This window comes from Rhyacophila brunnea, unplaced genomic scaffold (assembly GCF_057557595.1).
Source record: "Rhyacophila brunnea isolate RB1 unplaced genomic scaffold, BYU_Rbru_1.0 scaffold_2, whole genome shotgun sequence".
Lineage (NCBI taxonomy): Eukaryota > Metazoa > Arthropoda > Insecta > Trichoptera > Rhyacophilidae > Rhyacophila > Rhyacophila brunnea.
In genome coordinates this window covers 13,453,295-13,469,023 of record NW_028232859.1, presented here as the reverse complement: position 1 = coordinate 13,469,023, position 15,729 = coordinate 13,453,295, and the positions used below count along the sequence as shown (strand labels likewise).

General features: G+C 33.7%; 1 protein-coding gene across 2 annotated transcripts in view; it reads left to right on the top strand.

Moving 5' to 3' along the window:
* GAPcenA (GTPase activating protein and centrosome-associated) overlaps positions 1 to 15,729 on the top strand; it is a 55,082-nt gene continuing 39,353 nt past the window's right edge. For both annotated transcript variants that reach the window (XM_085947411.1, XM_085947410.1), the window contains exons 1-3: positions 1 to 130; positions 2,816 to 2,973; positions 9,339 to 9,554. In XM_085947411.1, coding sequence (XP_085803537.1) covers positions 2,824 to 2,973; positions 9,339 to 9,554 — 366 coding nt within the window. In that variant the 5' untranslated portion in view covers positions 1 to 130; positions 2,816 to 2,823. The remainder of the gene's footprint in view (positions 131 to 2,815; positions 2,974 to 9,338; positions 9,555 to 15,729) is intronic.

Below are 15,729 nucleotides of genomic sequence, written 5' to 3'. Positions count from 1 at the left end.
GACATTTGTGTAGTTTGACGTTTTGTTATTTCGCGGTGTCGTTTTTGTTGTAAATGTAAACACGTAGCTATGGACTATCAAGTCGAAATTTTGAACATTGTCATCAACGTGGACTCCAATTATTAATTTGGTGCGTAATTCAGTCGAAAATTATACGAAAACATATCACAGTTCTGGTTTGCGAGAATATGTATTATTTAGCGCAAAAAATCGATTATTTTGGATGTTGTACTACATGTTTTATACGTCAATCAATCATCAATCGCTCTGATGTCAAAGTGCGGAATTTATTGATAATAGCTATAAGCATGTAGAGATGATCGTATTTGTATGCATATGGCATTTTTGATAATATTCATACAAATGACTGCTACACCAAATCCATAAATACACAAGTCTCAAGACGTGTTCTTTACAAAGACTAGATAACTATTCACAAATCAGATGTGGAAATCAAAATATTCTGTGACAGTATAACTATGTATCTATTGAGGTAGTAAGTAAGCAAGGTATCAAACATTTTTCTTTTACCTAGTTGAAGTCCTTGGGTAGTACTTACTTACCTATGAACCGGGATTAATAATTATTATCAACTAACAATGATTCATTATTTGAGTAATGCATCGTGAACATCAATATATTGTTTTTATTTACGACTTTCCGTTTAATACCAAATAATATTGTTTTTTTCTTTCCATCATTATGTACAAACTCTGTGGGTTTAGATTGTTTAGAACATCTCCAATGTTTACTGATCCAGAAATAAGGATCATCACATACCTACTTAATATATTTTAGCAATATCTACTTTTCCTTCTCGGATAGTTTCATTATACAAAATGTTTTGGATAGTGTTATAATACAAAATGAGGTAAATGTGCCGCAGATGCCGTCATGAGATTTTATAACTTTCTTTTTAGACCGAACTAAACCTAACATAACCTAACCTAACCTAACCTAACCTAACCTAACCTAACCTACCCCAACCTAATATTACCTAATATAATCTTATAAATATAATGTGATAATGATGCATCAAAATGTATGAAAATTTTAAATTAACAAATATTGGATCGAAAAGCCTATGCGCTGACAGAAAATGGTATTTATTATAATCGTCAACATGGAATAAACTGTTTTCGTAAAAAAAAAATGATAAAAACTCATGACGGCATCTGCGCCACAATTACCCAAAATGAGATAATAATATTTAAAGACATTGGAATGAGACATTTTTAGGAGTGATTGAAACCAGAAAAATACATATATTATCATTGTCACGACAACCCAATTTGGGTCTCGGTTACCATGAGGAAACTTCCCTACTGAAAACTCTCCATTGCTTTACCCTCAGGGATCAATTTCTGTGACCTGAGACGTAACCGTGCCGGTCCAACAAATCATTTAAAAAAGCATAAAATCAGTTTGACGTGTAGCAAATTAATATCCTCTACAATTACAATATGGTTTCATGAGTTAAACGCGGTGAATCTAGGGAGGAATCAGAATTATTCTGTTCACTGTATTCCCATGATGGCTGAGCGGTAACGAGCGGTATTGTCGTAGGGTACCGGATTCGAAATGTGGGTCTGGAAAATTCACATGTTGTTTTTTAATGTGTGTTTGAAACCAGAGTATGGACTTAATAGGTTGAGCAAACTTCTCGTAAAAACAAAAATCTGTTAATACAACCTACACTCTGTGGAGGCCTATTATAATATAGCTCATATTGTGGTCTATTAATTCAGTTCCTCTTACGATCGAACATGAGATGTAATGTGTAGTATATGGCACTGTGGATTTTTTGAATCCAAGTTTAGCATGATTCTGACCCCCTTTCAGGACAATACCGGTTCAGCATCATGTTGATCAAGTTTGTATGTGAATTTCAGCATATCTGTTTATTTTCCGAGCCTACACAACGACTTTGGCATGGCCGATTAGGGGTTGTCCAAAAACGTTGTTGAAAAAATTGCGGTGCACCAAAATCAAACGGTCAGAAAATAAAGAAAAATATGTGGACATAACTTTTATTACAAATTGAACAGATTACATAACAGTTAAAGAAAAAATATATAGGTACATTCGTAAGTGTTTCTCGTTTAGTTTTTATATTAGTTATTGTTGAGAAACCGAGCTCACACAAATATGATATTGAAAAGTGTAACAAGATTTTCAGTGCCCTTATGTAGAGAGTCTTGTACAAAAATCCAAAATCCTCCATAGTTATTTCAGAAAATTTAATTTTTAGAGCCCGATCCGTTGAAAGGTGACTAATAATTCTTCTTATTCTTGGTACGAAAATTCACAACTCGATGTATCAATCGTAGCAAATGGATTTCGTATCCAGTCATAATTTTCAATAATAATATGTACCTAATATGCAATATTTTCTTCCATTAAAGTTAAATATTCTGTTATAGCGGAAATAATTCCCTCGGCAATGTTTTCGTTAAAGCCGATTCGGCAAAATCGAAATCACATTAGATCTTTCGTCGGCTTTCATAATTTCGCGAAGGACTTTTCGGTTTTCACTATTTCGCGGATTTTTCTGTTTTATCATTTTTTTCGCGGTGCACCGGTTAACAACCGCTGCTTTAGGGACTAGATGCTCTAGTGTGTAGGTTTTAATTGTTTCATTTGCGGCCTCTATGATAATATATTGTCTGGAAAGCGCTCTTTATTGGACACTATCCAATAATTATTCTAAACAAAAAAAAATTCAATTACAGTACCAACCTCATGGTCTATTCATCACTATGGCGATTCTTTTTCTTCTTCTTGGCAATAAAGTTTTCTGTTATTATATTTGTAGGCCACGGTATGGAGGACAGTGCAAGTATTAAATCCAGTGAATCACTAGCGACGAGTGATGAATATGAGTTTGTGATTTCGAGTGGAAGTAAACCGACAGTGAATCCTCAGCTCCAAACAGAAACCACCACATCTGAATTGGAACAGACTCTTACTGAGGTACAACATACATTTTTAATTATTTTCTTCTTAATTGTCTTTTTAAGTTTTGGATTTATAAATATACTAGAGAAGGCCATATTTCTAATCCGAGACTATCAATAGCCATACATCTCGCATAGACAGGGCTCTAGCCTGGGGGCTTGACTTTGCAGGTCGACTAGCTAAGTGTTATGAAAAAAGACAATAATGACTTTATAAAATATTGACTTTTGTTTTGTTCAACCAGGGAGAGAAAACGAAGCAATATTGTTGACGCAAGTACTGTCGACGATAGCAATCTCGTGACATTAATAATTCCTGCACACTAGAAGTCGCATCTACAGTATCAAGGTTAAATTGTTCCACTATAAAACCATTCTTCAGTGAATCGTTTGTAGACACTTTTGAATCATATTCCATAAAGCACAAGTAAATGCACTGGATATAAATATTTCAATTAATTTAAACAATTATTGACATTCACATTCACAATTGACTCTTATTACAATCCATGAAATAATATTGATTTTTCTCTATGTTTATTAATGTTGTTATAGTGCCTGTACACGTGCATGGAATTACTGTCGGCAATAGTGCTTATTTTAAACTATCGTCATAATAACTGTTTACACGTAAAAGTGCTGACTGTCTTTCCAATCTCATTCTTCAAGAGTAAGCGAGACGCGATGTTGTCATTTTATACTACTATTTGACAGGACGTATTGAAAGTCGGTTAACTTTAAAATGAGTGGTTCGTTTTTTTACCGGTAGGTTCGCCATTATCATTATCTCCAAGTATTCAAAATAATATTCATAAAAAATCAGCACAATTCAGAAGCTTCCAAACTTGTTGGGAATGTATGGGAAAACATGTATTATCCTGCAGTTGGCAAGATTGCGTGCATAAATCAAACAAGATTGGAAGATTCCAAATTGTGATGATTTATTGCGCGCAAGTAAGATTATTTTCGATTTGCGTCTGCGCAGTAGAGTGATAGGGGCGAACATGCCGGTAAAAAAAGAACTACTCATTTTGAGCTTAACCAATTTTCAATACGACCTGTCAGATAGTAGTATAAAATGACAACCTCGCGTCTCGCTTACTCTTGAATAATGAAATTGGAGAGACAGTCAGCACTTTAACAAGTAAACAGTTATTGTTATGATAGTTTAAAATAAGCACGTTTGCCGACTAATTCCATGCACATGTACAGGCACTATAAGCGAGACGCGATGTTGTCATTTTGTAGCACTAATTTTGACAGCTGGTAGTGAAAATAGGTTAACCTAAAATTAGTAGTTGTACCGCAGTTTCGCCATTATCGTTCTACTGCGCAGGCGCAAGATCGGAAATAATCTTACTTTCGCGTTGAATTTGGAACCTTCCAAACTTGTTTGATTTATGCACGCATTCTTGCCAACTGCAGGATAATACATGTTTTCCCATACATTTTATTACTGTGCACAGTAAATCTATGACAGGGTATTATACTGTATGAGAAAGGACAAGTCAAGCCAAGAATTCAAATTATGTACAGGTGTATAATGACAATTTATACACCGTGTCCAAGAAATGTACTCCATTGTTGGAAATAAAATGCTTATAACTTTTCGTACAAAGCAGTTACATGTTTGAATCCTGTTTGACAAATAAATGATTATTTGTTGATGTCAAAATGGCTCATTTTCCCTCAGCACCTCATTGTTAATTTTAATTTCTAAAGCACTGCAAAGCAAATGAATCTAATCATATTCGATTTAATTTGTTTTTATTATCAAACAAGTCCAAAAGTATTATGCAATTCTTAAAATTTAATATGTACATACTTACTTACCATAATATATTTTTTTTGTTCAAACTCAAATGAACAGGCATATTTATTGACAGCATTTTATATTGGGCCACTTATTGTTTTGTTACGCAACTAGATTAGTTGCGGTATTGGGCCACACTACAGATTATTTGTACACACAACCAACTATTGGACACTTATTGATTGTAGAACATTGTGAAACATTCTTGTGATATCCCCACTATAGGCGAAATGCCATGTTTAGCAATTTTTATTATAAATGAATGATAGTAAAAGTATTCAAGCTTTACAGATTTGTTCAATATATTTTTGCCCTGACAGTAAATTACTGTGCTTTTAAAGTCTTGTTCTGGTGCCACATTGGTGATTTTTCGAAGCGATGTCATTTATATGTAATGAAGTTAGTAACTGATTGTTATTCATGAACATATTCTAATATCTATAGGCGGAAGGAAAAATGAGCATATAGGCCAAAAGACAACTTTGTGAATTTCTATGTTTTTGAGTGACGAGTGTGTGAATGACTTCAATTATTTTGTGAACAATTTGGGAAAGGTTTATAATTGGTATATCAACATGGCACATTTTTTTTTTTGAGATTCAGGATAATTTACTTATAAATAAAATAATGCCATAATGATAATATTATATTATGCAACTATTCATTTATTATTACTAGGTACTGAAATAATAATGTCGATTATTAATATAAATATTTTTTGTCTGTCAATTAATATACTATATATGATGTATTAATTAATTGTGGTCACTTATTCAAGGAAATCAGTGTGTAATATCGTCGTTGAAACTAGAAAATGTGTAACACTGTTTTAATTGAAGATTGACTTTGAATGCCATCTAGTGGCCGTTGATAATATCTATCCATCTTGCAAATTTTGTGATTCCAAAAAAATTGTAACATTGTTAAATCATGGATGATTAAACTCTAAAACCATATATTTGTATAGGAAACCATAATGTTTTTTGTCTCTCCTGTAAAGTAGTGTTTCTGGAGTTACACAATTTTCTAGTTTCAATGATGATATGACTTGTATATTGTGACCAACATGTCGGATCGCTGTGTATAGTGTGTAAGAACAGAAGTTAAGGGAAGGGATATGGTGAAATTCATGAATGATCAGTGGCGATTTTTAGTTCCCCAGATGGATATTATAACACTGTTAATTCTTTTGGGATCAATGGATGAATAAATGTACATTTGACAGTAAAAGATTTAGGATTCACAAATCACACGTAAGTAACGCTACTTTAACGGCCTTTTTTTAACATTACAACAGAATAGTATAGTGATAACAATGAAACAATCACAGAAACACCCAGGTTTTGTGAAAATCACAAACGTATTCGACGAACGAAACGTAAACGATTCAAATTCGGAGCCCCCAAATGAGAAGCCAGTGCCTTACTCATTAATTCATTAAGTATAACTATGACGGCCGCCTTCGCAAGTTACCATCCCCAGTCTGGTCTATCTTCTGCAATCCTCCTATTCAAGATCCTTTTCGCTCGTGCATCTGAAGCAATGCCATCCAACAATTTGGTGTCTCTCTTCAACACTCTTTCGACCAGACGGCTTCACATTAGGAACTTTCTGGGCTGTTGTATGCGTATCTATTCGTTAGACATGATCAGCCCATCATAGCTTGGAAATAATGGTTTCGATTGTGTTCGGTTACTCAAATTCCTCGAAGATTTTGTGATGGTGGATCTTCATTCTTTGTTCTGAATATTGCTTGTAGAATCCTTCTTTCAAAGATTTCATCATCATCATCATCATCATCAGGGGCGCGACAACCCGGTGTGGGTCCTGGCCTCCTCCAACAGCTCCCTCCATCTGTCCCTATCCAGTGTGGCCGCTTTCCAATTTGGTGCCCCCAGAATACGGCAGTCACTGGCAGCTCCATCTAACCAGCGAATCTTTGGCCTCCCTCTTCTTCTACGTCCTATTGGATTGCTGGACATCACTCTCTTTGCCGGTTCATTGTCATTCATACGGTGCACATGACCTAGCCATCGCAGTCTCCCAATCTTAATTGATTGAACTGCGCTGCAATCTTCGTACAGCCCGTAGAGCTCAGCATTATATCTTCTTCTCCAATTGGTGCCATCCCTGATCGGTCCATATATACGGCGGAGAATTATTCTTTCAAAGATGTTCAGGGCTCGTTCATTTCGCAGAGTTAATGTCCAGGTTTCCGATGCGTAGGTGAGCACTGGCTTTACAAGTGTCTTGTAAAGAGTGCTTTTAGTTCGACGAGATAGTAAGCGGGACTTAAAATGTCTTAACAGACCAAAGTAGCATTTATTCGCAGACATGATTCTCTTGTTGATTTCTTCTGTAATATCATTATGTCGAGTTACAAGAGATCCAAGGTATATGAAACTGTCGACCGTATCAAACTTGTATGCACCAATATCTAACTTTGGTGCGACTTCTCGTGGTGTGACATAGACAGGCATGTATTTAGTTTTTGCCTCGTTTATTTGTAAACCCATTCTTTTGGCAGAGGCTTCTAGTGCTGTGAATGCCTTTTTCAGCGCCAATTCTGATATGGCAATGATGTCGATATCATCGGCATACGCCAGCAGCTGCACAGGCTTAGTAAATATCGTGCCGCTGCCACGGGCATCAATCTTTGCATCCCATATCGCCTTTTCTAGCGCAATATTGAAAAGAAGGCATGCCAGAGCGTCACCTTGCCTTAGGCCATTCAGTGATACAAATGGCTCGGATATTTCCGCTTGAAGCTTTACCCGGCATTGTACTGGTGTCATTGTCATCTCTACAAGTTTAATTATTTTCGTCGGAATTTCAAATTCTCGCATTGCTTCGTATAGCCGGTATCGATTAATGCTATCATAAGCTGCCTTAAAATCGATGAACAGGTGATACGTGTTAATATTGAATTCAGTGGTCTTTTCTAGAATCTGCCTTAGAGTGAATATTTGAGTAACACATGATCTCCCTCGTCGAAAGCCTCCTTGGTAGTGCCCGAGTACTCCTTCTACAATGCGTTCCAGCCGCTGGAATATTAGAATCGACAACAGTTTATATGCAGAGTTAAGGAGTGTCACCCCTCTGTAGTTACTACATTCTAGTTGGTCTCCTTTCTTGTGCAGGGGACAAATCAGCCCATCCTTCCACTCTTCTGGCATCTTTTTTGAAGTCCATACTTGGTGGATTAGGCTATGTAAATGTTTGAGCAGACTTTCTCCCCCACATTTTATTAATTCACTCTGGAGGTTATCTATTCCAGGCGATTTGTTTGTTTTTAACCTTGACATGGCACCTTTTACCTCATTTAATGTCGGTGGTTCTTCGTTATCATCCATGCCACTTTGTACTGATTCCTGGTCATGAGTATTAATGTTAGTGTTGCCGGCATCATTATGGGGGGTATTTAAATGTTGATCAAAGAAACCCACCCACCGGGCAAGAATACGGTGCTTTTCTGTGAGTATCATGCCATTGTCATCCTTGCACATTGTGATACGAGGCTTGAAACCCTTCCTAACATTATTTATCTTTCTATAGAACAGCCGACTTTCTTGGGCTTTATAGTGTTCTTGGAGTAGGATCATTTCCTTTTTTAAATAATCACGTTTCAATTCTCTTTTTAATTCTCGTTTTAATTCTCTTTCAAAGATTTAAGATTATTTAAATAGATGGATTAAAATTGAAATTATTCATTTGAATCAAACTGTGAACTGAATAATGAATTATTGTAAAGTATTGTTAATCATTGATAGATGAAGTGGATAAAATTATTGCTAATTATAAAATACACGATTGTATAATTATATTTCGTAACAAGCTTTGTTGTTATATATACCATTTTTAAACATACTGATTATGTAATGATAATATAAATTCTGTAAGGTTAAGGACACAGTAGGGATAATTGATTTTATTAATCTGGCAATACCGTGATTGTGTATTTATTACCTTAGCTGAATTGAAAAAAGTGCCAACAAAAAAACATATGGCTGAGTTTTGATTAGCGCATACACACATAGATGTTTGTGTATACAAGTTTAGTGTTGTTGCTTGACTGGCTGTAATCAGTGATCCAGAAAAGGCATTGTTCTCAACAAATGGAAGGATTAAAAAACATAAACATGCCAATCCTCTTTTGTTCAAGTTGTATAAAATATTTGTATTGATTATTTTGCCATTTAAAATTATTTAACTGGTAATTGTTGTCAATGCTATACTTACAATTATCTTCATCATATGTAATTAAATATTATCAAATGTGGGCGTTTCTTTCATACACTTTTGGGAGATAGGTATGTTTCATAAGTAACTTTTTGATTCAGCAATTATTTTTTAATATTACACGGATTCATTTTATGCCATTCCACCACCCACCTAGGCCGCACAGCCATATTATTGTACACATGATATCCCGGAAGAAGAGTTCAGGACTTCACAAGTAAATTTTTATCGCAAAGGCATGTTGCTCAATGGCACTCACAAAAGCAGGAAGTTGCTCTGTGTAATAATTAATATTTATAATTTATTGTAAAAAATGTCTATTGTTCCAGGTCCTGCTGGAGACGCAGACTCCATTATCAGAAGAGGCAGCAAAGAATCGCAGATCTTTCATAGAGACAAACGCTTCTAGTACTCTAGACCTCCGAAGGGAAATTTCTGATCTGAATATCAGCAGTATGAGTTCTTCAGGCGTCACCGAGGCGGACGGTGTTGCCAGTAATGCGGAGATCGGAGCCATAGTCTGCGAACCCTCACCCGTGGTCACGGTAAGATAAATTAATTCACTAATATTATGTATCGGTAGATGATGAAATATAGCCAGACTTGCTCTGTATCTATGTTCATGGATTGTAAGAATACAATTAATAATGCAATGTTTCCTTGCGAGACCAGTAAATCTGTGTAGGTACGGAATAGAAAATATCTTGGTATATTAAGGGCCCACATGCTCAGCGTAGGTCAAAATGGAGCTTTTATGGTATTTTCAAAGCATAACCCTGGACATTCCTTAAATGTTGTAGATAATCTATTTATATAATTATGAAGCCTTATTATCCTTTATATTTATTTTAAACATTTGATGACTGCATAAAGTATTTTTATTACATAAAATAATATTCTTTTAAACCTCTCGCTCTAATGTTTTCGAATATAGTCATATTTCAGTACATCCATGTGCAGTGGTGTTAAGATTTTTTAGGTTCATTAATTTTTAAACGCAAAAACGGTACATGTTCAAACGCGCGTTAACATGATCTTACTCCCTACTCCATTTATCGTTTGTCAATTTATGGCTACGGCCGTATATTGTAGCTTAACCACTGGGAAATGCCAATAGAAATGGCGTATTTCAAAAAAATACTACCTCATTCTTAGAATTATTATAATGCAATCATTATTCGTAGGATGTTTATCACATTTTAATGGTCAAAGACATAGCTTATAATCAGTATCTTTAGAATTATCTTCAAATGTGTTAATCGTGCCCATTTTTTTAATAATAAAATGCCTAATTCTTGTCAAATTTGGGATCACAAAGATTATAAAATATAATTTTTTATCATAAATATGTCACTATATAATGTTAACATTACTTTTACTAATGGTTTTGTAAATGGGGCTATGTTTTGAAAATACCATAAAAGCTCCATTTTGACCTACGCTGAGCATGTGGGCCGTTAAGACATAATGTTTTTCTTAATTCTACAACATTATTGAGTTATTAATGTCGATAACTGTGTCGGGCGATAGACCCGTTGTTAAAATGGGCCGAGATGACTTTGTTTATAACACAATCAGTGCATAAATTAACAATAACTAAAATAGACTTCTATTAAATGAATACAAATTTAGTTGATATATTAAGATTTATTGATTCGGAATAATTGCATCTTGACATGCTTATTTAAAATCATCTTTAAAATAATAACTTTTGTCTCTAAAACTGTAGGTTGTGGGATTAAGTGTTGCATAATATACGTCTGATCCAGTGTACGTCAGTGTGAGTCTTTTAAGATAACCTTTACCTTGTGGAATCTTATATCACAATATGTTTAAATTCGAAATACCATAAAAAATATTAATTAAACGTAAAATTATATAGGTATCCAAATACCACTATTAAAAATTGTTTATTGGTTTTCAAACCTACGGAACTTAGATTAATTTTTGTTTGAGTTGATATAATTTGTATGTTGACTAAAAGAATGTATGTCACCGTGGCTTTTACATGAGAAAAGTACTATGTAACCATGATCTAAATTAATAAATCGGCCATGTCTTTTCGGTCGTTTAGTTCAGCATGGAGGTGTGTAGCCTCCACTCTGTAAGAACACAACAATAAAAAAACTTGCAGCTCTTAAAATGTTGGTGTACAAACGCATGCTTCCTATCAGCACGAAGAATAAAGTTATATTATGTTTAGTATGAAAGAAGCCGAAGAAATATAACTAGAAAGTTAGCAAACTTGGGGCACATGATGCGACATCCCGAGAAGTATCTTATTATTCAGGGGAAGATTTCTGGTAAAAGTAGAGAGTCAGCACTCCATCACTGTTTAGAGCAGAAACAGGAAAAAGATTGTCAAAATCTGCGCAGTGTGTGGTTTGTATTTTTTGTGTAGTTAGGTTCGCCACTGTATTTCTACTGCGTATGAGCAGATATCGTGCAAGTTGCAACTTCTGAAGCCGCTGAACTTATTTGATCCATGCATGCAGTCTTGCAACTTTCTCGATAATACGTATTTACACTATTTTCTTGTTATGGCCGCGATAATACGTACTGCCAGCAGTAAATCCATGCATATAAACGGGTTATTAGGCTGATCGCGTGTTACGCACCGCGTCAACTGTCTTTACTTATACATCAAATAATTTTCAATTCTTCATGGAAAGCAGTGTTGTCATATTTTTATAATGCTGATTTTAATACAAAGATGTAAAAAATATAGTACAGTGGGCACTCGGTAATCCGGCGTTCACCAATCCGGCATGTTCAATAGTCCGGCAGTTTGCAACTCAGCTCTCCTGCTCTATAATCCGGCAGGTTTCACATTAAACTGCCGGATTACAGAGCGGAGAGCTGTTCGCTCAGCAGTTCGGTGCCCGACCTTGACAGATTATTTATTATTTCCTATAGAAATCCAATAATCCGGCATTTCCGACAATCCGGCATAGGTGAACAAATATGGGTGCCGGATTACCGACCGCCTACTGTATTTTGAAAAAACTATAGTACACAGAACATTTCTTGTTTTGAATCTTAACTGTATTTTTAGCTTATTTGGTGTAAAATTATTGAACAAACTATTATACATTTTTCATGGAATCTTTTGGTTGTCAACACTGGCACGATATTGCAAAGTAGTTCATCGGTGATGGAACTATATGCGCTAGCACTTTCATCATGAAAAACGGCCATTGAAACCCGTTTGAGGCAGGCAATGTACGGGCTACGCATGCACTGCGATGTGTTCATCTAGCAAATGAAAAAATGCCCGAATGTGAACGGAGCTAAAAGCCGACTTACAAATGTAACCTTATTTTACCTACCTGCGTTATCGCTACCTTCAACTTGTCCTTTGAAATGACCTTGAGATTATTGCCAATTTTCAATGCGAGCTGCATTTATGACATTGGTCTTATCAGAAGTGTGCATAATTTTTATGCAATTATGGCAACCCATTAACATTTCAGTCGCAGTAAAATTGGAATGTTATGAACTTCATAATGGTTTTTGTTTTATGTGAACATTAAAAGTGGACTTGGTGTGGTATTCAGTCTTTAGTTTGTTTATGTGTTGATGATTGTAGATTTCATAAATGGATTACAAAACTGTAAATTACAATGCACAATGGGCATTACTAACACCTTAATGGTTAAATAAAACAGAGGGCATGTAGGGAACAGTGGCGGAACTTCTGGGCCCCCGGATAGCTTTATTTTATGTAAGTAATATTATAAAAAAGTAATCTGAATTACATGCGAAATAAACAGCACAAAACATTAGAAAATATCTACATAATGAACAAATAATAACAAAAATCTTAAATCACACATCGCTGAATATTAAGAGAAATGTGAAAATTCGTCAGGATTCAAGTGAATTTTATGCATAGCAAACATCTAAAAATGACTAACAAAATATGAATATTGCTGTGAATAGATAGATATCTTTTCAAATTTTTGTCTAGTTATCAAATAAGTATTTAAAAGTTATTTAAAAGCCATGTCAAACAATATTTCAAAAGTTTGCATAGATATATTGAATAAATAAAAGCGATAATCGTATGTTTTTTATATCTACAAAATTGTAATAATATTTATATAGGTACCAATTTGGTTTTTTTGTTTACTTATTAATTGGATCGCTAATGCATATACTATTGCACATGCCAGGATCATTTTCATGACTCTTAAAGGTTACTCCGCAAGACCATTGTCCAATCGTGCGTCAGATTCTTCAGTATGTAAAGTCACATCTAGCAAAACAGCATGACGTTAATTCCGCGGCACACATTTTCACACATCTGATTGTAATTTTAATCACAAGATTACCAAAGTATTACTTAAAAATTCTATGCTTGCACTAAAAGTAAACTTTATAATGAGTATTTGTCCCAGCACAAAAATTATACTTAAACAAAAACCACAAAAGTTTCAATTTAGTAGATAAAAAATCAAGATTTAAGAAATCATATAATATTGTGTATTTTTACAGCTGTATGTTTGTTTTGTTGGACCATTTTGCTTCTAATGTATGATTATTGATACAAATAGTAAAGACACAGTAATCATGGTCTTTAAATAAGTTCAATAGAATTGTTGTAAATATACCTAAATTTTATAAAAAAGAGAACCAAATAATAGTATCTTTAATGGTGTTAACTGTCAATTCTTGTTGGAAATACAATGTATTAATTAAAATTAAAAAAATGCGGCGGCTGTGACCAATGACATAAATTATTTTTCAAAATAGTCACATCTCGCATCTCAATTTTCAATATGTAATTGGAGTACTCTATCTCGCTCTCAAAATTAACACAACCGAGAGAGGTGTTAAAAGATAGCACTTTTGACAGTTAACTTCTTGTGATAATTAACTGCCTGAATACATAAAGTGATACGTTAGAATAGCCTTGCTGGAAAAGAATTCACGTCATGTTGTTTTAAATTGTAAGTCATACCAAATTAAGTTTTTTTTAGATTAATAAATTTATTAGTCAGATATTTTTTTTTAATAATATGAGTGATTATGTGTATAATATAATATGTTTACATTACATTACATCAGCATGTTCGATCCTTAGATCACTAGGCCATCACAGGCGTAATATATTATGTTTATACCATTTCTCTCTATCTGAAAAACAAGTTAAGGGGGGACATGCTCGTCGAAGGTCAAAATTGAGTTTTTATTGTATTTTCAAACCATGATCCTGGACACTCCTTAAACGTTGTAGATAATCTATTTATATAATTTTGAAGCCTTATTATCCTTTATAGTTATTTTAAACATTTGATGACTGCATAAAGTATTTTTGTTACATAAAATAGTATTCTTTTAAACCTCTCGCTCTAATGTTTCAGAATATAGTCATATTTCGGTACATAACTGTGCAGTGGTGTTAAGATTTTTTACATTTATTAATTTTTAAACGCATTTATAAAACCATTAGTATAATTTATTATGAGATAATTTTTGTAAAATATTCACGATAAAAAATTATATTGATAATCTCTGTGATCCCAAATTTGACAAGAATTAGGCATTTTATTATTCAAAAAATCGGCAAGATTAACACATTTGAAGATGATTCTAAAGATACTTATTATAAGCTATCTCTTTGACCATTCAAGTGTGATAAACATCTTATGAATAATGATTGCTTTATAATAATTATTGACCTAAGAATAAGGTAGTGTTTTTTTGAAATAAGCCATTTCTTTTGTCATTCCTCAGTGGTTAAGCTACAACATACGGCCGTTCTTGTCAAATTTGGGATCACAGAGATTATCAATATAATTTTTTATCGTGAATATTTTACAAAAATTATCTCGTAATAAATTATACTAATGGTTTTATAAATGCGTTTAAAAATTAATAAATGTAAAAAATCTTAACACCACTGCTCAGTTATGTACCGAAATATGACTATATTCTGAAACATTAGAGCGAGAGGTTTAAAAGAATACTATTTTATGTAATAAAAATACTTTATGCAGTCATTAAATGTTTAAAATAACTATAAAGGATAATAAGGCTTCAAAATTATATAAATAGATTATCTACAACGTTTAAGGAGTGTCCAGGATCATGGTTTGAAAATACAATAAAAACTCAATTTTGACCTTCGACGAGCATGTCCCCCCTTAAGGTACTTTAAGTGTATCGTCTATTAAATCAAAAAAAAAATTTGTGAACTGCAAAAGAAAAATTAAGAATTAAAAAAACCTGCCAAGATTTGGATTTAAAAGTTTAGTACATGTGGAAAAAAATAGGTAAGTGCATAAAAATGAAATCAAAGCAGATTCATAAAAAAACCCATTTTAATTGATTGATGGGTTTTGTGAATTACACCACTTTTACTTACTACTATTATTAATATGAGTTATCATCAAATGCAGAAGAGTTGCATACTTTAGCCATATTATTCCGCAATCAAAAATATGATTAATATAGTCATTTGAAGCCTTTATTAATTTTATTGCAATACCTTTTCAGAATTATTTGGAGATCTCATAGTGTGCTTTGTTTCTAAAACAGGATGCGCATTTAATGACAATTGAGGATGTTAGTTTCAAAGTTAGTAACCTCCATATTTCACCATTTTGAGATAATTGCAATAAACTGTCAAGCATATTTAAGACTGGAAATGGATTATTTTATTTTTGAAAGCACGTTAGTAAACGATTAGCAAAAGCGAATAGCGAAATAAAAATT